This window comes from Castor canadensis, chromosome 15 (genome assembly GCF_047511655.1).
Source record: "Castor canadensis chromosome 15, mCasCan1.hap1v2, whole genome shotgun sequence".
Taxonomy (NCBI): Eukaryota; Metazoa; Chordata; class Mammalia; order Rodentia; family Castoridae; genus Castor; species Castor canadensis.
Genome location: NC_133400.1, coordinates 12,655,825 through 12,681,116, shown reverse-complemented (window position 1 = coordinate 12,681,116; position 25,292 = coordinate 12,655,825). Strand labels below are relative to the sequence as shown.

Here is a 25,292-nt window from a genome sequence, read left to right as displayed (position 1 = left end):
CCCAGCTATTAGGGAGGGGTAGATCCAAGGAATCTCACTTCCAGACCAGGCGGGACAGGGGTTAACAACTCCCCCATCTCACCCAACAAGCTGAGCATGGTGGATCATATCTGTATTCCCAGTTACACTGGAGACACAGGTCGGCTGGTTGCAGTCTGAGGCCAGACCCTATCTGGAAAAAATAAATAAAAACTAAAGTAAAAGGACTGGGGACATGTCTCAAATGGTAGAGCGCCTGCCTAGCAAGCAAGAAGCCCTGAGTTCAAACCCCAGTAATACACATACACACACACACACACACACACACACACACACACACACAAATAAATAAATTCAAGTATTTGATATCCTCTTGAGTCTGGGAGCTTAGCCTTGAATCTTGAAGTCACCACTAATTTTTTTTCTTTTTTTTTTTTTTTTTGATGGGACTGGTGTTTAAACTCATGGCTTCATGCTCACAAGGCAGGTGCTCTACTGCTTGAGCCACATCTCCAGTCCATTTGGCTCTGGTTATTTTAGAGATGAGGTCTCTTGAACTATTTGCCCCAGCTAGCCTTGAACCCTGATCCTCCCCATCTCATCTAGGGTTACAGGTATGAGCCACCAGCGCCCAGCATCATTGATACTTTTCTCTGTTTTCAGTCATCTCAGCATGGTTCCTAGGTATCTGTGGTGAATGCTGGAAAAGCAGGAACAAGTTATTGTTGGTCCTTGTTCTCAGGGAGTTCCATGTAATGAAGAAATAAAAACTACTACTTTGAGTGCTTTTTAGGTGCCACGTGCCACATTCTTCCTGCATTGTGGTCTAAGTCTCCACAGCTGTGTGGAGTAGATATTACTAGTCCATGTAACAGATGAGGGGCCCGACACACACAGTTACTCCAGCTCAGAGTCATACAGCTTATGAGTGGTGGGCAGGTTTTCACACCAGACTTGCCCAGTGCCCAGCTTGCCCCCGTTAGCACGCAGATGGTTCAACTGTGTGGAACGTGCGTGTTGGCAGAAGTGCAGGGTGTTACAGGAGAACACAGGAGAGGCCCTTGACCAAGGGTTGGGCCGCTGGATAGATGTGGACCAGGCTGTGGGTGGAGATTATCTCTGTGGGGGAGGGTGGCGGGCACAGTGCCCTGTGTACAGGTGCTGAGCATGGTGGGAAAGTTAAGGCTGACATGTCTGAGGAATGACCAGTAGTTCAGCTGGACTTGATCAGAGTGAGAGGACCGAAGCATGGTGAGCCCTGTGTACTAAGGAGTTTTGAGTTTTTCTTGAGAGCTCAGAAAGTCATTGGAGGGTTGGAAGCAGGGCCATGAAGACGACTTGCTCTGACTCCTGTGTACAGATTGGGGTATTGAGGAGGGGAGGAGGAGTGCGGATGAGAGGCTGGAAGCTTTGGGAGGAGGCTGAGCGAGAGTGAGATGTGGCTCTGCTCAGGTACTGGCAGTGAAAATGGAGAGTAGATGGATCTTGGGAGATTTAGGATGTAGACTGCTAAGGCCTTGAGGAGTGTCTAGGCAGGGGAGATGAGAAAGGAAGGAAGCCAGGGTAGCACTAAGGGTTCTGGTATGTGGGGCCACTGGGCACACAGGGTGAGCAGGCTGGAGGTTGAGGGACAGGCATTTGTGTTTGGATGTGCTGGGTTTTACCTGTGGGGTCAAGTGGACATGGCCATTGTGCAGTAGATAAATGGGTCTTAAGCTCATCCTATGGAAGGTCAGGCCTTCAGTCATGGTCAAGCAAGTCACCGTGGGTGGGAGTGTAGAAGGCGAGAAGTGGCCCTCAGCCCCTCTGGGCTACATAGTGAGTTTCAGGGTAGCCTGGCTACACAATGAGACCTTGTCTTAAAACAAAACAAAACAAAACAAAAAGAACACTAGATGAAGCAAGATTATATCAATTTTTTTGTCACTGGAACATTTAAAATTCTGTTTAATAGGTTAAAAAACAAATTACATATTCAGTTTAATAGATATGAACAAAAATATAAAACTTTCACACTAAATACCTATCAAAAGGGTACTGCTATGTAGCTGGGTTTTTTTAGTATGTTTATATAGGTATACTTTCTTTAACCAAAATATATTAAGGAGATTATTCTAGGTGTCATTTTTCCCATCGAAGAATGTTTTGTACAGAAATACACATGCAGCATTGTGTGTGGTAGCACACTCCTGAACCCTAGTTGCTCAGGAGGCTAAGGTGGGAGGATCAAGAGTTTGAACCCAAGCTGGGTGCTGGTGGCTCATGCCTGTAATCCTGTCTACTCAGGAGGTTCAAACCAGCCCAGGCAAATAGTCCATGAGCCTCTGTCTCAAAAAGCACCATACATAAATGGGCTGGTGGAGTAGCTCAAAGGTATAGGCCCTGAGTTCAAGCCCCAGTAACACCAAAAAAAAAAAAAAAAAAAAAAAAGTTTGAGCCTAGCTGGGTTGACATAGCAAGACCTTTTCTCATGAAAAAAAAAAGGAGGGGGGGTCCTAGGTGTAGAGTGTTTTCCTAGCTTGGATGCCCACCCCCACAAGAAAGGGAAAAAATGTACATGCAGATTTGTTGTGGCACTGTATAATTGCAAGTGTAGGACTGCAAAGTTAAATGTCCACACATGGGAACTGGTCAGTAAAGTGGAACATCACACAAAAAACCTGCTACGGATGCAAGGGAAAAAAAAGAGGAAGCTGTCTGAACTACTATGGAGTGATTCTGGAACACATTGTTAAGTGAGAAAAAGTCTTAAGAGTACAAATGTGTGACACTTTTGTGTAAGAAACAGGAAAGTATGCAAGTATTGGCTTGTTCTTTTGAAAGCAGATGTAACAGGATAAAAGCAGAAACTACTGAGATTGGTTACCTTCGTAGGGTACTTGGGAAATAAGGTGTTTTTTGTTTGTTTGTTTCCCTTAATACTAGGGATGGAACCACGAGCCTTGAACATGCTAGGCAATCACTCTATCACTGAGTTACACATCCTGTCCTAATTGACAGTTTAAAGTGCTCAAGTTCCAGGTGGTCACCGTGTGACTGATAGGTGGTCACTGTGGCATATCTGCATGGTCAGTGTGGGCTGTGGAGTCAGTGAGAGCAGTTGAAGTTCTGTATTCCTGTCCCATAGTCAACAGAAGGCATTTGTATGGGGCAGATAAATGTACCCACCACATTGAGGAACTAGGAGAATGTGGGAAACTGGAAGCTGCCAAGGTGACTGAGCCCATGTTGTATTATGAGAAAGTCCAGATTATACTTAAAATTGGTATTGAAAGGGGCTGAAGATGTAGCTTGGTGGTAGAGCATGTGGTTAGGATGCTCAGAGCCCTGGGTTCAATCCCCAAAATCAAATTGAAAAATATATGTGTGGATACCAAGGCAACATAAAGTTTTGTTTTTTCCCCCATGGTATTGGAATTTGAGCTCAGGACTTTCACATGCTTGTTAGGCAGGTGCTCTACCACTACAGCCACACCACCAGCCCTTTTTTGTGTATGTGTTATTTTCCAGATTAGGGCTCATGAACTGTGTGCCTGGGCTTGCTTCGAACTGCCATCCTCCTGATCTCTGCCTCCTGAGTAGCTAAGATTTCAGGCATGAGCAACCAGAGCCTGGTTTTAAAAAGTTTTGTCTGTCTGGTTGATAAGTGGAGGGAGAGAGCCCACTGCCTTTAAGTAAAAGCCTCTTTCTGGGACCATTCTCACCTAAGATAGCTTTATCTTTTAAGTAAACTCTTTAGAATGGCTTGTCTTCCTAGGTGGCTAATTTTTTTCCCTTTCCTCACTCTTTGGTAAGTTCTTGGTGGCACTGAGTAGGTTTTTAAATTATTCTTGTTGGTACTGGAGCTTGATTTGAACTCAGAGCCTTGTACTTGCTAGGCAAGTTGCTCTATCATTTAAGGCACACTCCTAGCACTTTTTGGCAGTAGTGAGCTTGCTAGGCAGGCACTCTCCCACTTGAGCCACCCCACCAGTCAGGGTTCTTTTTACCACGGGTCAGCCTTGGACTGTGGTCCTCCTACCCACACCTCCTGAACAGTTGGGATTACAGTTAGGAGTCACCATGTCCAGCTGCATAGTTGTTTTGACCTTTAAGAATTGTTACTGGAAACACTGGGAATTACCTGGATGCATACCAACAGCTGCGACAGTAGTAACTGCAGGAGGAGGAAGAGAGGTGCTCCTTCCTCAGCCAGGCCTGCATCTTCCTTACCTCAGTGTCCTTTCTTACAGTTGTACACAAAAAAAAATTTTTTTAAAACAGGGGCTTGAATTCAAGAACCTTCACCTTGATACACTCCACCAGTCCTATTTTTGTGGAAGGTTTTTCGAGATAGGGTCTTTCCCGGGCTGGCTTCGAACCTTGATCCTCCTGATCTGCCTCCTGAGCAGCTAGGATTATAGATGTGAACCACTGGCACCCAGCACAAATGGTGTCATTTCTATCCTTACTGTACCAAGTCCCTGCAGACGAAGGACATTTCAAAAGTTTTACGTCTGTTTATTGACACTTAGTAACATGAAAAATCTCAGTTGAAACCCAGCTGGCTAGAAATACAGTTCTCAATGTAAATACTGTATTCGTGGAGGGCCAAAATGCTTGATCACCCTGTGTGCTCAAAATCAGTCCAGCTGGTTCTTAAGAAACAATTCCATTTATTCCCAGAATGTCCTCAGGACCACATGCTAACTCTGTTATGGGAACAAAAGGGGACTCAATGGATCTACACCCTTATTTACAAATGCAAATAAAGTGTTACAGGACTTTACAATAATTACAGTGGTTTTTTTATACATCCCAAGAGTTGACCAGGAAAGTAGTGTGTGAACTGGAAAACCCTTTAGTGAAATGAGTTACAGAACTTTCAATCCTACACCCATCTGTTTCGGCTATGTGGAATGATGGGAACCCACAGACTGAAATGAACTTTCCTGCATTCTCACTCTTCCTATCTACTTACCTGACATTCTGGAGTGTAAGGCACTAGAACCAGGCTTAGAGATGCCCCAAGCTCTAGTTCTTGGTATGCAAAGGAACTCCTGGAACAGATGCTAAAAATATCCTCCCTTCTCTTATAGTTTCTGTCCTTCAAAGACAGGAAAACGAGGCAGATGTTTGCAAAGGATTGAAAAGAGCATGAGAAAAATAGCCCTTGAAGAAATGCATAATTCTCCAAGAGAGAGTTTGCTCAGAATTCAAGAATCCCATCATACAGGGAACAATGCTGATGTTTAATGGACAAAGAGAAGGCAAAGATACACAAAAATACTTAATCCTTGTGAAAAACAGTGCACTGGTAGTGATAAGGAACTGCAAGAACAAGCCCCACAGTGACATGCTCATGGGGGCTTACAACTCAGCACCTTGAAGTGGAGGCCAAAAATGTAGCTGGGAGGAGGGAGGTGCTGCCAGACAGACCCACAGCTCACAAATTCCAGTATCCACACAGATACCATACTACTTTATCTTTCTTCCACTATAAGAAAAATGTACTTGTGATGATAAAATGCTGCTTGTTTTATAAGAACATTTGTTAGGGGATATGATGGAGATACAAAAAGAAAACTAAAGTGGCAGAAAGTTACTACTCATTGTTAACCAGAGCTCGGTCCTAGATGTTATAGAGGACTCCTGTTGACTAGCCTGGCCAAAAAGCAAAAAAAGCAACAAAGAGGTAACCTTACAGTTCACTTTTGCAAGCTCTACAGACTTTGTATAGCACCCAGAACATTTCCTGCTATCTGTCTCGGGTTCATGAATGGACGGTGAAAATACATTCAAAATGCCAACAAATGTATCCATAAGCTAGAGAATAAACAGCAGAATCAAAGCTGTGGTTCATCTCTTCATTGAGGAAAAACATACTTTTAGAAGCTCCTGCCATTCTTTCCAGTACTGCCACTGCCCATATGCTTCCTGTTCCCAATTTCAAAAAGATTTAACTGAGTATGTTGACACAATAAAAGAACCTAGAGCCTTCCCCCTATCGTGACTATAGCTGACAACATAGGATTTCAGAGAGAAAATAGTACCTGATCACTTAAAGCTAAAGTCCACAGTTCCTTGAATCTGGCTTCCCAGAGTGAGTTGTCACACATGGTGAACCCATGAGGCCCCACTGTCTGAGATGGAAATGACACACAAATGAAGATGCTTTGATTGTCCTTCCTTAGTCCTGCTGGATTTCCTCTAGATTGATTCCATGAACCTGCACCTACTCAAGAAGAGCCCAGAAGGCTCTAAAGTCTCATCAGTGCACGGAGTTTCTGCTGCCCTCTCTTGACCACATAAGATGCTTATAACACCAGGCACAGGTTATGCTAGAGGCAGGGGAAGAGTCTGTTCAAAGCACTCACATTAGGACCAAATACAAAAAAAAATTAAAAATAAATAAATATGATTTACACTGCCTGTGTATGAATGAACCAAGAGAGACTTCCAAGATATATTTAAAGTGCCAAAGATAATTTGTTTCAGGATACTCAGTAAACAAGTGATACCCCAGAAGACCAGTACCTTGCCAAAGTCAAAAAAATGTAACTTATGGATGAGGTACTTCAAGGCCTAGCCTGAGTGCACACCCCACTTTACCATCAATAGGAGGCCAGTGCTTTTAGCTCTAGTTTAATAGAAAGTTATTGCATGATTTTGGACACATCAAATTTCCCACCTACTTAGGACAGCAAATTAATAAAACAGTAATTAGCTAGAGATCAATACATGCAGAAAGGAATTCAAGTCTTAAAGTCTATGTTAACTATACTTTTTTTGGGGTGGGACTGGGGTTTGAACTCAGGGCTATAAGCTTATGAAACAGGCACTCTACCACTTGAGCCACACCTCCAGTTCATTTTTGCTCTGTTATTTGGGAGATAGGTGGTCTCGAGAACTATTTGCCTGGGCTGGCCTCAAAGTGTGAACCTCCCAAGCAGCTAGGATTAGAGGTGTGAACCACCAGCACCCAGCTTGAATATACTTCTGATGACACTTCTACTTGAATGATACACTGTGAGGATGATTCTCCCCAATTTTTTAAACTATAGAGATGGTGATTTTTTTTTTCAATTTGGAACTTAATAGAGCCTTCCTATGTAACAGTTAACAAACATTGTCACATTTGTACTATCTATGCTTAAATCAAGAATTTCTTTTGGATTCAATTCCAAATTTTCACTTACATAGATGACTTTGGCATGTTCCTGAGTCCTCCTTTACTTGGCTCTCCAATGAGGCAATACCATTCCTCCTTTCTCCTGTTTGCCTATAAGCATCTCTCAGCTAGTTAAATATACATTTGCTACAAAAGAGCAAGGACCCAAACAGAATTACATGCTCTCTTAGCAAGTCAACTAAGAGCCCCACCAAAAACAGGTGGACACTAAAGTCAGTAATCAAGTAGGAGTGGTCTAGCTGGGGTAATAGCAATAAATGTCTGGAAGGAGCTCGTCTGACTTAGTGGGTAACAGATCCCACAGAGATGACAGAAACCTGAGAATTTTAAGCTGCTCTATGAATGAAATAAAGGCTCTCCTTTAATATACTTGTAGACTGAAGGTACCAAGACAGCACAGGCTACAGTTGAATTACAACAGTTTGATTATACTTTTAAAAACCTATACTAGGACAGTTTTTACAAAAGAGAAATTAAAGGTTGGGGCTGGGTAGCACAGTCTGTGATATACAAGGTTCACCTTCAGAAAACAGATACAGCTTGAGAGGGTGCAGGGCACTTTTGGGGTACCCCAAGTCATTTTCCATTCCAAAGAAGATAGAGGGATGGCTGAATGGTGTGTGTGTTCGGGGGGTAAAGCCTAGAAAGAAAAGATAAAAGGCAGTCCTCTAGCCTTCTATCATACCCACGGTACTCAGATCTTTCAATGGACCAGCTCAGTGGTCAGCTCTGTGTGGCTTTGTTTGTACCATGCCAGGGAACATAAAGCTTGGAGTGCTGGTAGCTCTCAGAACTTGGCATGAACAGCAGTGTTCAAACCTTCCCCCTCAAAAACAAAACAAAAAAAAGCCTTTCCCTCCCTATTCTAAAAGGAGAGAAATTATCCCTCCCTATTCTAAAAGGAGAGAAATTATGTTGAGCTTCTGGTCTGACTACACAGGTGAGGCTAAGAGTCACGTGAAGAGGAAAAATCAAGATGGAATGAATGACCTTTGAATAGCTGAAAGAAAAGCAGCCGCTGTTTCAATATTAGGAAATTTAGTATTGACAGTGGCATAAACACCTGTATCCTGTTTTACTCAACTAGGAAACTAAACATTACCTTATTACAGAGATTAGCAAAAGATGAAAATTATAGCTGGTGGAGTAGCTCAAGTGGTAGAGCACCTGCCTAGAAAGTGTGAGGGCCTGAGTTTGAACCCCAGTACTGCCCTCCCCCGGGGGGGAAAAAGATAATCTTTAAACAAAAAATAAGAAAATTACAGGCAAACTGCCCTAGCCCAAAGGTTTGAGAACTAGTTCAGGATGGAGGGTGAGAATGGTGCCAGGTGAATTGTTTCTGCGACAGACAGGACAACGTCCATGCAATGAGTGCCTCTCAATACTGAGGTAGATGATCATCCTTTTGCTAGAGGTATCAGATGCTAAACCACAGAGAGCAGTGGAATAGGAGAACAATCTGCCTGGCTAAGAGGCACAAGCTGTTACCATCAGATTAGCAGGTTACTCCTAGAAAAGTAATGGACTCCTGCCCTGAGGCCTGTGTCACACTAGCTTGCACTGTTTAGAGATGCCAAATTTAAAATCTGTTACCTTAACACAATTCTACAATAGAGCTTGCTTCTGTCCTGCTGTTAGATACACTTCCCGTCAGGTGGGGGATGGGAAGAAAAGCTCAGGGTATTATGAGGGCAACAGCAAATGGAAGGTGAAGAGTTTTGAAAGGACAGGAAGGCTGCAAGGTAAGCTTTAAGGTAGGTCAAGTTCAAAATTATATCAAGGAGATAAAGAGAGGGGAGGTGAAGTTACCTTCAGTAAGCATGGGCAGGGACAGAGAAAGGGATGCTCCTCAGGATGAGGTGATCGGGAGGAGAGGGGCGTGTCCTAACATTACTTCCCTCCATGCAAGTCACTCAGCTCTGAATCATCCTTTCGGCGCTTGTGGGTGAAGAGGGAAGGGACAGGGTAGAGCTTGGCCTTGGCCTGGAACCGGTTTCCTGCGATGTCAATTTCATATTCTCCTCGGTTGATGAAATCTGCTGTCACCACCTGCTCTTCCCCACTGTCCTCAGAAAAATTGTGCACAAAGCCTAGGCACACATGGCGCTCCAGGGTATAGCTATAGGCACTGCTGGTAGTCTTGCCAACGTATTGCCCATTCCGATAAATGGGCTCTCCCCACCAAGGCCAGAGATCTAGGTCTGTGTCATGGTCATCCAAGATGAACATAGTGAGGCGTTTATATACCCCATTTTGTTTCTGCTGCAGCAGGGCATCCCGGCCAATGAAATCCATGCCCTAGGAAAGGAAGGAAACATGGACTCAGTAGTCTGACCTGGGACATGAACGGGGAAGGCTGTCACTATATTGGAATGCAGCACCTTCCCCCACATTCCTGCTGGCTTTTGGGGAATGTGTTAAGCTGCATTCACAATACAGAAAACAGAATTTTTGTAACACAAGTATGTGTTTTTCTTTTATTTGTAACATTTTAATCACTAGAATAAGGTTTATAGTGATTATGTGATAGATGAAATAGCCATTTTGTAATTTTTTTTCCTATTTTCCAAAATAAGTTACTTTTTTATCACAGAAAAATTATTACATGTAATTGCTCAAGGGAACAAAACCATCCGTTGTTTTGTGAAAAAAGGCACAAATATGGCACCATCTAGATTAAAAGTGCAGATGGAGCCAGCCTACTTGGGAGGCAGGGATCAGAAGGATTGCCCTTTGAGGCCAGCCCTGGCAAACAGTTCTCAAGACCCTATCTCGAAAATACCCAACACAAAAAAGGGTCCGGGGAGTGGCTCAAGTGGTAGAGTGCCTGTCTAGCAAGCATAGGCTGAGTTCAAACCCCAGCATAGGTGAAAAAAAGTGCAAATGGGAACTGGGCATGGTGGCTTATGCCTGGAATCCCATTAGGCATTTAGAATCCCATTAGACCCTGTCTAAAAATAGGGGAAGCAGAAATTTTACACTGGAATCTTGCATTACATTTCCAAAAGGAGGGACAAGAAACTGCTTCTTCAAACAAAAGGGAACAGAGATTGGGTGGGGTTCAAAGGTGGGAAAGAGACTCAATTTTTACAGGACATTCTTTGAACAACAGTTTTCTAAAAAATGCTCATCTATTAAGAAAAAATTAGGCACCTGACTGGAAGATGACTGATTTGCATAAATATTTGTGGCATGTTAATGAATCACCATAATGAACTAATGAACAACTTCCCCCAAAGTGCTCAAGCTTTTTGAGAGGAAAGAGCTCAAAAATATTGCTGTGTTATGTTTCATATGAAGATGTTCATCCCATAGATACATTTTCCATTCTTCTCATATTCCATGTCAAACTCTTCCTATCCGAAGCAGATCTCACTACTCAGGGAGCTGAGTGACAAGTGGGGCTTGGATAAACACAGTACCTTGTCTAATTTCACCCGAGACTCTCCTCCACATTCCAGGGGTGTGGTGAGGGTATTTAAATCCTGACCCCAGAAGGCAAAAAACTTCTCAATTCGGAGACTGCGAAGAGCATAATACCCAGCATTCCGGATTCCGTATTTCTGCCCAACACTCATCACTTCATTGTACACGTGAAGGGCATACTATAGGGAAAGAGAAAAAGTTAGTAACCCTCAGACCTTCAGAATTAAACATGAAGTATATATGGAAATGGTGATGGCTAACACTACTAATGTGGACAAGGGAGAGTGTACAGAACTCTTGGGACATCTCATCCTCAATAAATCATGGTGCTGGGGTCACTCCAAGTCTAGACTGTAGGCTCCACAAAAGTGGGAGCCTTTCATATCCCCAAAATGTCTAGTATACCGATTTCAATATATAGCAGTTATTAAATAATAATTCACAGAAGCATTCTCTCTGCTGGGTAAATGACCAATCTCATCACTGTTTCTAAAACAGCACACTTACCCTCCCCCATCTTTATCTAGTTCTGGATCTTGCTCCAGTTTCTTGAAATTCCCTCTTCTTGCCCAAGCTTTTCACTTAACTACAGCTATGTATGCACATATCTGATTTTTCACACAGATTATGGCATATTTTAGGAACCCAGAATGAATCACAAAGGAGCCAGGAAAGCAGAGCTCAACTACTGACATCTCAGCTCTTACATATTCTTTTCTTGATTCCAGAAACATGTAAAGTATCAGATAATTGAAGTGAGCAAAAGGTTTGCAAAACTGAAATCAAATTCAATCTCTAAATGCAGTCTGTTAAGTTTAAAGTCTATGCCATTTGCTTTAAAACAAGCCAGATTTGTTAGTAATCCCAAGCACTTGGGAGGCTGAGATAGAAGGATTTCGAGTTCCAGACCAGCCTGGGCTACACAGTGAAACTCTCTCCAAAAAACAAAACAAAAACTCCTATGTACTGACAAAGTATTTGTATCTAATTAACAAAAAAGCCTCAAGCCTGACAACTCTATTTGTTGGTACATGCAGTAAGAAAAAAAAAAAAAAAAAAAAAACACTCTTAACATAAGACAGAACCTTTTCTTCTGCAGTTCTAGGGCTTGAACTCAAGGCCTACACCTTGAGCCATCACTCTTTTTTGTGATGAGTTTTTTTTGAGATAAGTTCTTGCAAACCATTTGCCAGGGCTGGCTTTGAACTGATCCTCCTGATCTCTGCCTCCTGAGTAATTAGGATTACAGGCGTGAGCCACCAGCACAAAGGTTCAAAGATCTTTATAATAGCTGACTAGATACACTACAAATGGGTGTTAGTATAAGACTGGTTTAACTTAATTACAATTCAGCCATAAAATGCAATACTGTGTCAATGTTAAAGAAAAAGGGGTTTCTGAAGTAAGATGGTGGATTGGAAACTTCCTCAGTGCCAATTTGTGAATGAGAAAGTCAGGATAACAAAGACTATATTCTGAAGAGAGTAAAGAGCATTGGGGCTGATGGCTGATGGCTTACACCTGTAATCCTAGCTACTTGAGAGACTAAGGAGGATCACAGTTCAAGGCCAGCAGGTCTAAATAGCTGGAGTGAACCCCCCATCTTCAAAATAACCAGAGCAAAATAGACTGGAGGTGTGGCTCAAGGGGTAGAGCACCTGCTTTGCAAGCTCAAAGGCCTGAGTTCAAACCACAGTCCCAAAAAAACCACTGGGAATCACCAAAGAGGTGACAAGACAGCTGAAAAGTGCAGGGGAAAAAAAGAAAGAAGGGGGGAGATAAAAGAGAATGATGGAGGGAGTAAATTTAACTAAGATATATTGTAAGCACTTTTGTAAATTTCACAGTGTACCCCCAGTACAATAATTAAAAAAAAAAAAAGAAAAGTAGGAAACAGCCTGCAACTCCAAACCCAGGTTCTCCCAGCCAGGGGTTGGGGAAAACGGACTGGCAGTGCTAGCTGCAGAAGAAATCCAGTTCTCACAAATCTTAAATCCAGTGGGAGGAATGTGGTGTGCAGTGATTACTGTATGGTGGGCTAGCATTGGAAAAGAAATCCATTCTAACACTGTCCATGTTTGGAGTGCTATCTAGGGTCACCTTGAAACAAACTTATTTGAGACTGAGCTATTCTGAGGACTTGAAAACAAAGAATAATCACAAGTCAGGGAGCTTGAGGACACTGCCACAGTACTTGGATGGGAGACGGCCACAACAGGCAGTCATGGAGGGGAAGAGGACTGGACATAGACCTGCTGAGTTTAAGGCAAGGGAGCTCAGGCCGTGGAGGGTGTGATGGGCAGTGGTCCCATTCTGTGTGGCAAGGAGCAAGCTTTATCACTGAGCATTATAGTAGAGACAGAGCGCCAAGTCTATTGTCAGCTGGTCACTCACCTTCAAGCTGCCTTCCTGTCATACATGCTTATTGCTGGGCAGGACTGAGAGCTCTGAGCCCAGGTCCAGCAGATCACTTGCTTTCTTCAGCCTCCACCACAGAGTGGTTTAATGCTAGGTAGGTTGTGAAAACACTGAAACCCGCAGGCAGTGTGCACTTCTGTCACCTGCCAGCACACTCAGGGGACACCCTTAGGCTTGGACATTTGCTGACCCTGGGTATAAAAACGGGGCTCTGGAATGAGTGGCATCTTCTCCAGCACACAAGTCCCAAAGCTTGTTGGGGCCGGCAGTGGCTATGAATACGCAAGAAAGGACACTTCTAAAGGGAATGAAGGCCTGAAACTGACAACTGACCCTTGACTGGTCTGGCCCTCAGCCCACATATAGGACCAGCCTGAACATTGGGAAATACAACTCCAGCTACACCCCCACAACCAAGCAGTTCCAGTATTAGAAGACCCAGAAAAAGCTTTAATTCTTTGTCATTTTAAAATGTTTTCTTTGTACTATACTTTTAGTATTGTTTTTAGTTTATTTTGTAAAAATTCTTTCAATTTTATTCCTGTTTTTTGACAGTACTGGGGTTTGAACTCAGAGCCTCAAACTGACTAGGCACTCTACTACTTGAGCCATGTTCCCAGCCCTTTTTTGCTTTATTTTTCAGGTAGGGTCTGTGTTTTTGCCCAAGGCAGGCCTCCTACCTTGATCCTAAAATTCCATGTAGCTAGGATCACAGACATGTGCAACCATGCCAGGCTTACTGAGAAGAGATCTTGCTAAATTTCTGATCTTTACCTCATGAGTAACTGGGATTACAGAAGTGAACCACTATGCCAGGCCACTTTTTATTCTTGTTTATCTCATTTTACTTACGTATTTTTTCATTTTGCAATCAGATTTTTAAAAAATCTGCTCTTTTCTCTATTTTTCTTTTTTCTTTTTCTTCTATTTAACCTGGCATCTTCCTTTCCCCCTTTTCCTGCTTCATCCTTTATTTCCTTCCTTTAATACTATTATGCTTACCTCAATTTTTTTAACTTCACAGTTTATTCCACATTATTCTTCCCATTTTCTTTTCTATTATTATTGGTGGTATAGAGTTGACTGATTTTTTTTTTTTTTGGTGGGACTGGGGTTTGAATTCAGGGCTTTGTACTTGCAAAGCAGGCACTCTATGGCTTGAGCCACACCTCCAGTCCATTTTGCTCTGGTTATTTTGGTTTTTTTTTTTTTTGCTTGTTTTTGTTTTGTGGCACTAGGGTTTGAACTCAGAGCTTTGTGCCTGCTAGACAAGTGCTCCACCACTTGAGCCACACTGCTAGCCTGCTCTGGTTATTTTGGAGATGGGGTTTCATGAACTATTTGTCCATGATTCTCCTGATCTCAGTCTCCCAAGTAGTCAAGATTACTGCTATGACCCACTGGCACCAGGTGACTTTAACTGATTTTATTTGTATTTCTGTATCTGGTTTTTTTCAGTGTTGTTGCTGTTTTAGCAGTTTGTTTTCTCTCTTGAGTGGTGCTGGGGACTGAGACCTCAAGAGAAAGCTGCTCAGTAAAAGATCCCTGAATAAAACTGGGAGACATAACCATTCCAACAGATGCAGATCACAATGTAGAAACACAAGAAATACAAAAAAGTAAGGTAACATGGCTCCTCCACTTCAGAACTCTTTAATCACTGAATCCAAAGACACTGAAGCTGGCAGAATGGCTCAAGTGGCAGAGCATCTGCTTAGCAAGTGTGAGGCCTGGAGTTTAAACCCCAGTAGCACAAAACAAACAAATAAACAAATAAACAAACACCACAACTGAAAAGGTTAAAATACCTAAGAATTCAAAAAGTCCAGTTTTATCTATATTTTGGTAGTACTAGTGTTTGAACTCAGACCATAATACTTGCTAAGCAGATGCTCTACCACTTGAGCCACATACCCTGACCATTTCTACTTTATTTATTTTTCAGATAGTCTCTCATGCTGTTATTGCCAGGGGCCAGTCTCAGACCACAATCCTTTGCCTCTCACAGAGCTGGGAATATAGGTGTATACTACTATACTCAGCTTGTCTTTTGAGATATGGTCACTCTAAATATTTTTGCTTGGGTTGGCCTTGTACCAAAGATCCTCCCATCTTTACATCCTGTGTAGCTGGAATTACAGGTATGTGATACCAATCCTAGCCCCAAAAGTCTAGTTTTAAAAATAATCAATGACCTTAAGGAGGATTCAAATAAACAAATGAAGTAAAGAAATCAATTGAAGGGTTGGTGGAGTGATTCAAGCAATAAGAGTGCCTACCTAGCAAAGATGAGGCCCTGAGTTCAAACCTCAGTGCTGCCAAGAAAAAAAGACATCAATTGACGATATGGATGCAGAAGCCAAAAACTTGGATGAGAAATTCACCAAAGAGATTCTAGGGGAGAAAACAAACAAAAAAGAACGAAGAAAATGAAAATCCTGGAAATGAAAAGCTCAAAAAAAAAAACCAAAACAAAACAAACAAACAAAAAAACCCAAAACCTCAATGGAAAGCATCACTAATAGATTAAATTAGGCAGAAGAAAGAACATCAGGAATTGAGAACAAGGTTGAAGAATGACTTAGACGGCATCTAAGACCTCTGTGGTATGATTAAGAGACCAACTGTAGGAATCTATGGTATAGAAGAGAGAACCAAGATACAGACTAGAAGCACAGAAAGCTTATTCAATGAAATTATAGAATAAAAATGGATATCCAAGTATATGAGACATTTAGATACCCAAACAGACATGACCAAAAAAGAACCTGTCCATATCATATTATAGTTAAAATATTGAGAGACAGAACAAAGAAAAGCTCTAAGAGAGAAGTGCCAAGTTACTTACATAGACAAACCTGTCAGAACAGGAGACCTATTAGCAGAAATCCTAAAGGCCAGGAAAGCAAGGACAAATTAACTGCCAACCAAGACTACTATATCCAGAAAAGTAATCCTTTAAAATAAAAGGAGAAGTAAAGATCTTCCACAATGAGCATAAACTAAAGCAATTCGTGACCACTGAAGCCAACATTGAAGAACATACTTAAAGGAATACTACTCACAGAAAATGAAGAAAGATATCAACAAGTACAGAAGCTCAAGAATAAATCTCACTAGAGAATAAACAAATAAGAAATGGGAAAGAATTCAGCAAACCTCTAAGATAAAGACTGGAGAAGTTAGTACATAACTCTCAGTAATAGCCCTAAATGTAAACAGTTTTAACTCGCCAACTAAAAGACAGACTATGGCATAGTGGTGCATACCTGTAATCCTAAAGCTCAGGAGGCTTAAGAGGATCATAAGCTCCAAGTCAGCCTGGGTACACAGCAAGACTCAAAAACAAAAGACACAGACTGGCTAAACAGATTAACGATCCATTGTTTGCCATCTACAAGAAACTCACTTCACTGACAAAGACACAGACTGAAAGTGAAAGGATGGAAAAGAACATTCTAAGTGAACAGAATCTGAAAGCCAGCAGGAGTTGTTACACTCCTATACAATTAAGCCAAAATTAGTTTTAAAAGTATAAAGAATTCGTCAAAAGAGATAAATAGTGAAGTACTAATAAAAGAAACAATCCATCAAGAAAATGCAACAATTAAGCTGGGTGCTGATGGCTCACACCTGTAATCCTAGCTACTCAGGAGGCAGAGATCAGGAGGATTGTGGTTCAAAGCTAGCCCCGGCAAATAGCTCCTGACCCTATCTTGAAAAAAACCATCACAAAAAAAGGGCTGGTAGAGTGGCTCAAGGTGTAGGCCCTGAGTTCAAACCAAGTATACAAAAAAAAAAAATGTATTTAAATAAACATTTGCTCTCCTGGCTGCTAGTGTTTCAGCTAAGAATCTGCTGTTATTCTCATGGTTTTGTCTATGTAAGTAACTTGGTACAAGTGTATACCAAGCTTCATAAAACAAACACTACAGGACATAAGGGGACATAAGAAAAGTCAGTGACTCCAACACCCTACTCTCATCAATAGATAGGTCAACAAACTTTACAGTGAAATTGCACCATACTATGAAGGGACTCAACAAACATCTACAGCAGCCTATGGAACTTTCTCAAAATAGATCACATTTTTGGCCACAAAGCAAGGGGCTGTTTTTGTTTTTGGTGGTACTGGGGTTTGAACTTGCTAGGCATGTACTCCACCATTTGATTCACACCTCCAGTCCAAGCAAGTGTTAACAAATACAAAAAAAAAAAAAAAAAAAAAACTCACCAAATTGAAATAACTTCTTGGATTATAATGGAGTAAAATCAGAAAAACGTGGCATGAGGAACTACAGAAACTATACAAACAAATGGAGATTGCGTAATACACTTTTGAATGATCAGAGAATCATTGAAGAAATCAAAATCAGGAAGTACATTTAAAAATTCCTAGAATCAAATGAAAATGAAAAACAATTTTCCAGAACCTTTGGGGTATAGCAGAGGCAATTCTAAGAGGGAAGTTTGTAGTTATGACTGCCTTACATTAAAAATCAGAGAGGGCTGGCATAATGGCTCAAGTGGTAAAGTACCTGCTTAGCAAGCATGGCCCTGAGTTCAACCTCCAGTACTTAAAAAACAAATAAAATAAAAAATCAAATTTCAAATAACCTAATGACGCACCTCAAACTCTTAGAAAAACAAGAATTAATCCCCAAAGTAGTCGATCAAAAGAAGTATCGGGCAGAAATTAATAGAATAGAAACTAAAAGAACTACTGTTACTTCAAAGGGCTGGGTGAGGTGGTTCATGCCTGTAACCCTAGCTACTCAGGAGGTAGATATGGGTTGGATCAAGGTTCAAGGCCAGCCTGAGAAAAAAATCCACAAGATCCCCCATCTCAAATAAAAACTTAGGGAGAAGGGAAATAGTAATATAGTGGTGTGTGTGTGTGTGTGTGAACTTGATCAAGGTATACTTTATGCATGTATGGAATTAATCACAATGAAATCCCTCATTATTTTTTGGCAGCACTGGGGTTTTAACTTGGGGCCTCACACTTACTAGGCATGCGCTCTTACTGCTTGAGCCATCCTGCCAGTCATTTTTTTTGTGATGGATTTTTTTCAAGATGATAGGGTCTTCGAACTATTTGCCCTGGCTGGCTTCAAACCAAGATACTTCTGATCTCTGCCTCCTGAGTAGCTAGGATTACAGTTGTGAACCACCAGCACCCGGACCCTGCATATTATTAATGGATGACAAAAAAAAAAAAAAAAAAACCAAAAAAACAACTGGGCACAATGGTGCATTCCTGTCATCCCACCTACATGGAAAGCATAAAGAAGATCATTGGTTCAGGCCAGCCTGGGCATAAAGCAAGACAGGAATGCTCAGAAACATATGAAGGAAATCAGAAATGCAATGCATTGTGAGAAATGTGGAAAAGCTTTTACTTATCCAGTAACTTTCAAAGACATAATGAAATCACAGCAGGGAAAGCCTTATGTATGTAAGAAATGTGGGAAAGTCTTCACTTGTTCTGGTTTCCTTCAGAAACATGAAAGGACTCACTCTACTGAGAACTCCTCAGTATACAATGTGGGAAGGCCTCGTTATCATATGATCTTTCTAGCAAACATGACAACACATAGGGAAATAATGTGAAGTGTGCCAAAGCCTCTTATCATCTTTGTTGAATTCACAAGCAAAAGAGCGTAATATAGTGAGAAATCCTAAATAAAGGGATGTACAAAAACATGACACACAATGACCAAGAATGGTTTCATTCCAGAGATGCAATGATGGCTTAACATATGCAAATCAATAAATAACAGTGTATAATACAGCACATAAGTAGAATCAAGGACCAAAAAAAAAATCACATGATTATCTCAATAGATGCAGAAAAGGTCTCTGACAAAATTCAACATCCCTTCATGATAAAATTCTAAGGAAACTAGGAATAGAAGGATCATACCTACACATAATAAAGGCTATATATGACAAATCTATCACTAACATTATACTGAGTGGGAAAAAACTGGAAGCATTTCCTCTAAAATAAGGAATAAAACAAGGGTGTCTACTATCTCCACTTTTATTCAACGTAGCACTTGAATTCCTAGCCAGAGCAATAAAAGGCAAGAAAAAGAAAAGGAGACTGGGTGCAGTGGCTCGTGACTATAATGCTAGCTGCTTGGGAGGCAGAGATAATGAGGTTTGTGGTTTGAGGGCAGCCCAGGCAAAAAAGTTAGTGAACCCTATTTCAATCAGTAAGATGGGCATGATGGTTCATGCCTGTGATCCCAGCTATGCAGGAGGCCTTAAATAGAAGGATCATGGTCTGAGCCTAGCCCAGGACAAACACAAAATCCCTCCCTGAAAAACAAGAAAAGCAAAAGACGGACTGGGAATATTCTCAAGTGGTAGATACAGTGCCCGCCTAGCGAGCGTAAACCCAAGAGCAAATTGCACTTTCACCAAAGAAAAAAGTAAAAGGGATACAAATAGGAAGAAAAAATTCAAATTATCCCTATTTGTAGACGATAATGATCCTATACATAAGACTTTAAAGATTCCAACTGAAAACTTAGACCTAATAAATATTTTCAGCAGAGTAGCAATATATAAAGAATTGGTAGCTTTTCTATATACCAATAATGAGCATGCTGAGAAAAAGATAAAGAATACAACCCCATTCACAATAGCCTAAATAAATAAACAAACTCAGAATAAATCTAATCAAGGAAGTGAAAGACCTCTACAATGAAAACTAAAACACTAAAGAAAGAATCTGAAGAAATCCCATGTTCATGGATAGGCAGAATTAGTATTGTGAAAATAGCTGTATTACTGAAAGGGATCTACAGGTTCAATGCTATCCCTATTAAAATTCCAATGGCAGCCTTTCGGTGGTGGCTCGAGAGCAGAGTCCGAGCTGTGATGGCGCAAGTCATGGCAGGAAAAGCATTTAGAAAGTTTCTTCCGCTGTTTGACCGAGTATTGGTAGAAAGGAATGCAGCCAAAACGGTGACTAAAGGTGGCATTATGCTTCCAGAAAAATCTCAAGGAAAAGTGTTGCAAGCAGCAGTAGTGGCCGTGGGATCAGGCTCTAAGGAAAGGATGGAGAGATCCAACCTGTTAGTGTACAAGTTGGAGATAAAGTTCTTCTGCCAGAATATGGAGGCACCAAAGTAGTTCTAGATGTCAAGGATTATTTCTTATTTAGAGATGGTGACATTCTTGGAAAGTACATAGACTGAAATCACTGAGATGGCATCACATGAAGCTGCCCATTCCACTGACATCCTGAAATCTTTCATCATGTAAGTAATTTCCATGTGTCTCCCTTTTATAATAAACCAATGATACCAAAAAAAATTCCAATGAAATTCTTCACCTAAAATTCATATGGCAGCACAAAAGACTTCAAGTAGCCAGAACAATCCTAAAAAGAGCATGTTAGAGATATAGAGTCACAGCATGGTACTGGCACAAAAACAGATATGTAGACCAGTGGAATAGAACAGAGGACCCTAGCAGCTAAAGCCACCAGATTCTTGGCAAAGGTACCAAAAGTATACATTGGAGAAAAGATAAGACTCTTCAACAAATGGTACTGGGAAAACTGGATATCCACATATAGTTTCATATAAATCTAGTCTCAGTCTCACCCGATCTCACCCTGTACAAAAAATAAATTCAAAATGGATCAAAGACTTAAATGTAAGACCTAAAGCTTTGAAATTACTAGGGGAAAACACTTCAAGATACATACATAGGCAGCAACTTTCTGAATAGGACATTAATTGCTCAAGAAATAAAAGCAAGAAATAACAAGTGGGATTGCATTAAAATAAAAAGCTTTGCAGCAGAGGAAACAATTATCAAAATCAAGAGACAGCAAACAGAATGGGAAAAAACCTTTGCTGGGTATTAATTAAAGGATTACTATTCCAAGATATATAAAGAGCTCCAAAACTTAAACAACAATAAAAGTGCAAACAATTCAATTAATAAATGGGTGAACGAATTGGACAGTCCTCAGAAAAAGTACAAATAATAAACACATGAAGAATAGTCAACATCCTGAGTTACAATGGAAATACAAATCAAAACAACACCGAGATTCTAACTCACTCCAGTCAGAATGGCTCTCATCAGAAAAACAAATGACAACAAATGCTGGTAAGGATGTGGGGGAAAAGGGGACTCTTACACACTGTTGATGGAAACATACATTAGTTCAGCCACTATGGAAATCAGTAAGAAGGGTCCTCAAGAAACTAAAAATAGAACTGGTATACACCCAAAGGAATGTAAGTCAGCACAAAATAGAGATACCTGCACACTCATGTTAATTTTAGCACTAACTACAATAGACAAGGGATTGGCCTAGGTGCCCATTGACAAAAGTATTAATAAAGAAAATCTGGCATATATACATAATGGAGTTTTATTCAGTCATAAGGAACAAAACGTTTGCCAGAAAACAGATGGAACTGGAGGTGATAATGTTAAGTGAAATAAGCTAGACTCAGAAAGACAAATATAGCTTGATTTCTCTCTTACACGGAATATACATTTAAAAAAAAGTCATGAAAGTAGACAGGGATATTTGGAAGAGGAAAGGGGCCAGAGGGAGAAGGGACAAGAAAAGGTATGGGTGAATATGATCAAATAACATTACATACATGTACGAAAATATAATAAAATCCATTATTTTGTACAATTCATATAAATCAATAACAATGAATTTTAAGTAGCACACACAAAAAAATGAATGAATGAATGAAAAAAGAAGCTGGACTGAAGGCTAAGGATCAAGAGTTCAAGGCCAGCCCCTCTCCCAGTGGTCCTGGGAAAAGAAAGCAGCCCTCTTACCTCTATGGGGATGTAAAGCATGAACCCTGGCTCTCCTGTGTGAGTCACGCTCATCACCCGGATCCCATTTGCGTAGCCCACACTCATCTCCTGTAGAGACAGAGAAAGCGGTCAGTGGAAGAGGGCACTCACACACTCTAGTCAAGGGAATTAATTGAGAGGAACATTCATTGGTGTCCTACCCTTTGCTTAGCCCTAAGGGAGATACATGTCTAGGAAAGCATTTCATCCTAAAAATGGAGCACAGTCTTCACATGTCTTCTCATGAATATCACCATTTCCAGAGTTTTAGTCAAGCCAAAGGTAGGAACTGGTGGCACAGTCTTGGTTAAGCACAGAATATTCCTCTTTACCAAGTCTTACTGAAGACTTGGGTTAGCTGGGGGTATATGGAGCAATGAAGACTAGGCACATTTCTTCTCCAGGGGACACTGCAGACAAATGCTGGGCACATGCCACACAAAAAATGATGCCTGATGTCCACAGAACAAAATTCATCTGCTACCCTGGGATTAAAGATCCAGCTTCTAATTTTCAAAACATGTTACAACAGGTCAGTTACCTACTTGGGTCACTGACTTAAATTGCTGCCATATAAAGGAAAGTGGTAAGCTTCAGCGCTGAAACACACAACTGCCATTGGAAGCTTGACATGATGCGGCACTCTCCAGGCATAAGAGAGAACAGTGAAGGGCTCTGCTGATGGCTAACATGGAGAATTTCCTGTTGCTTTCTTTACCTCAGAGAAGAGGGAAAACTGTGAAACAGTTTTTCATTAGAGCCCAACTTTGGCTTGAACTTCAAAGAACCTCCATCAGAAACTGTTCAGCAGCTGCCAGGTTATAGTTTGCCAAAATGTCTGGACCTCTCTAAGTAGCTGTTTCCTAAAAAATACTCAGTTATCATTGCTTTGACTCAGTTAAAATTTGTGTCTGTCAGCTACAGAGACCATTTCCAGGAAAAAATTTATGTTAATTGTTTAGGGATTTATTTCTCTCCCAAAATGCATGTAAGTACTCTGTGTGTGAAAAAGAATCAAAACCAGGGAGAAAGAATCCGACCTCCTAGGACACCGGTGGCTTATACCATACTAGCTACTCAGGAGGCAGCGATCAGAAGGATAGTAGTTTGAAGCTAGCCTATGCAAACAGTTTGTGGGATCCTATCTCAAAAATACCCAACACAAAAAAAGGGCTGGTAAAGTGGCTCAAATGGTAGAGTACCTGCCTACCATGCATGAAGCCCTGAGTTCAAATCCCCACACACACAAAAAAAATCTGATCTCAGAGGGCACCTTTTGCTGTCAACTGAAATTAAAATAACTAAGATATTCTAATGCTTACTAAATAAAAGCTTGAAAAGTAAAAAAAATAAATTTAATTGGTTGCTTTATTTGCTTAATAAAGGTCTAAACACTGTGCTCATGCCACAGCAACATTATTCATCTGTCACAACTATGAAAGAAAAATTCTCTGCCTATTTAAAAAACAGAATTTTGGTGCAAGAAGTGTGGCTCAAATGGTAGAGCACCTGTCTAGCAAGTGCAAGGCCTTCAGTTCAAACTCCAATACCGCCAAAAAAACAAACAAAACCAAAACAGAACTTTGCTAGCACCCACCTTGCAGAAGAGAGTTGGGAAGTGGTCTGGAGTCATAGGGGCATAGGACAACTCGGACAGCACATCCACAGCTCGAGGGCCAATCAGATTGAGGGCTACAGGGAAAAGAACAAGAAATGTCTAGCCTCGCCAGGGTAACAGCTGAGCCAATGGGAAAGGGCTGGTGTGAACTTGCTCACCTAGGTCCAGACCTGGGTAGTTACGACCACAAAAGTGTCCCTTTTCTTATGCAATCCAAGGATGGATGCCAAGGACACACACCATTGTTTACAGGCCTGCTGAATGCAGCTACTAACTGTGCTGGAGTAAGTCTGACCAGTATGGTTCCTCCCCCGGTTCACCAGGAAGACAGTTCTACAGCCTCCTCTGCAGTGGGAGTAGGGCCCTGGCCAATGGGACTCTTCCCGCTTTCCAGTGCGGCTAGAAGATAAATACAGCCTCAATCCCAAGTCAGTACCTGGAGGAAGCTGTCCATTCACCTGGGAACTGGTATCTGTGACAGCAGCTTATGCTAATTACACCTTAAGCACCTTAGTACAGGCTAGAAAACAACTTCTGTTAAGTAAGATTCTACAGTTTGACAACCTGGAAGCAAGAAGTCAGTTACTACTAATAACAAATTGAGATTGAGGACCAGGGAGAGTTAAACACTGGTGAGGTAAGGAGCAGGTATCACATGAGGAGGAGGGAAAGGTCAAACCCAGAATGGGGTAATAGAAGAGGTTGGGGACACATTCCCAACCGGACTGCTGAAGAAAAGATAACCAGGAAATTAAGTCATCATTATAGACTTATTTTTGGCAAACTTTTTTTTTGTGGTAGTAGAGTTTGAACTCAAGAGTTTCCCACTTGCCTCCAGTCCTAAAATTATATACTCATTTAAAAAAAGAAAAGGTAAGAGGAAATTTTGAAGAATATATTACATAAGTAATATAAAAAATTCTTTTAAAAATTATTTATTCGTTCATTTACAGGTATTTGTGCTCCTGCATACTAGCTGTTGTAGGGAGTATAATAAAGAACAAAATAAACAGAAACTGAAGCACTAACTCATTTTATGTTGCTAATAAAAAAGTGGTGATATATTAGAGATCCATTTTCTATAACCAGAAAGCCTCTTTGAAACTAATTCTGACATTCATTTTTTAAAGTCAAATATAGCTGGGCACTGGTGGCTCACGCCTGTAATCCTAGCTATTCAGGAGGCAGACATCAGAATGATAACAGTTCAAAGCCAGCCCTGGGCAAATAGTTTGAGAGACCTTATCTCAAAAATACCCATCACAAAAAGGGCTGTCAGAGTGCCTCAAGGTAAAGGCCCTGAGTTCAAGCCCTAATACTGCACAAAATAAATAAATAAATAAAGTCAAATATAAAGAAGGCTAATGTAGTTACATCTGGATCTGCTAGCTTTTTCTCACTTGGCTGAGCCCAGAATGTCCCATTACCGGTGTATTTCCAGCTGACATCCTCCAGCAGCAGGTTGCTGTCTTTTGGCATGTATTTTTTAAGCCAGGCCCAACAGTGGACCTGCTGGTCGGTTGGAGAGATCATGAAGAAACTGAAAATGAGACCCCAAAATAATCAAAACCAGGTAGCAGAAAAGAATCAAGCAGTAATTAGGGTTTCATCTAGCTTCAAAGCCTACTGGGAAATTATCTCTTAACTTTGCAAGAGAGTCAACAGCACCATTCTACAATATACCACGTAACAACAAAACAAAATTCTGCCTTCCTGTTAGTGCCAAGAAATTACGAAGACTTACTAACATGAGGTAAAAAATCCTCTTCCAACATTTTGGCTTGTATGCACGCTACTATCTTCATGACACTGGCACAATCATTACGT

The 25,292-nt window shown here is 41.0% G+C and overlaps 1 protein-coding gene and 1 pseudogene across 3 annotated transcripts in view; one reads left to right on the top strand and one right to left on the bottom strand.

Moving 5' to 3' along the window:
* Positions 1-1,866: 1,866 nt before the first annotated feature.
* Pdpr (pyruvate dehydrogenase phosphatase regulatory subunit) overlaps positions 1,867-25,292 on the bottom strand; it is a 57,088-nt gene continuing 33,662 nt past the window's right edge. For all 3 annotated transcript variants that reach the window (XM_074055662.1, XM_020161611.2, XM_020161612.2), the window contains 5 exons: positions 24,893-25,005; positions 23,445-23,539; positions 21,827-21,916; positions 10,573-10,755; positions 1,867-9,448 (listed from right to left, as the gene is read on the bottom strand). In XM_074055662.1, the coding sequence (XP_073911763.1) occupies positions 9,041-9,448; positions 10,573-10,755; positions 21,827-21,916; positions 23,445-23,539; positions 24,893-25,005 (889 nt within the window). In that variant the 3' untranslated portion in view covers positions 1,867-9,040. The remainder of the gene's footprint in view (positions 9,449-10,572; positions 10,756-21,826; positions 21,917-23,444; positions 23,540-24,892; positions 25,006-25,292) is intronic.
* On the top strand, positions 19,694-20,255 carry LOC109684979 (10 kDa heat shock protein, mitochondrial pseudogene; annotated as a pseudogene).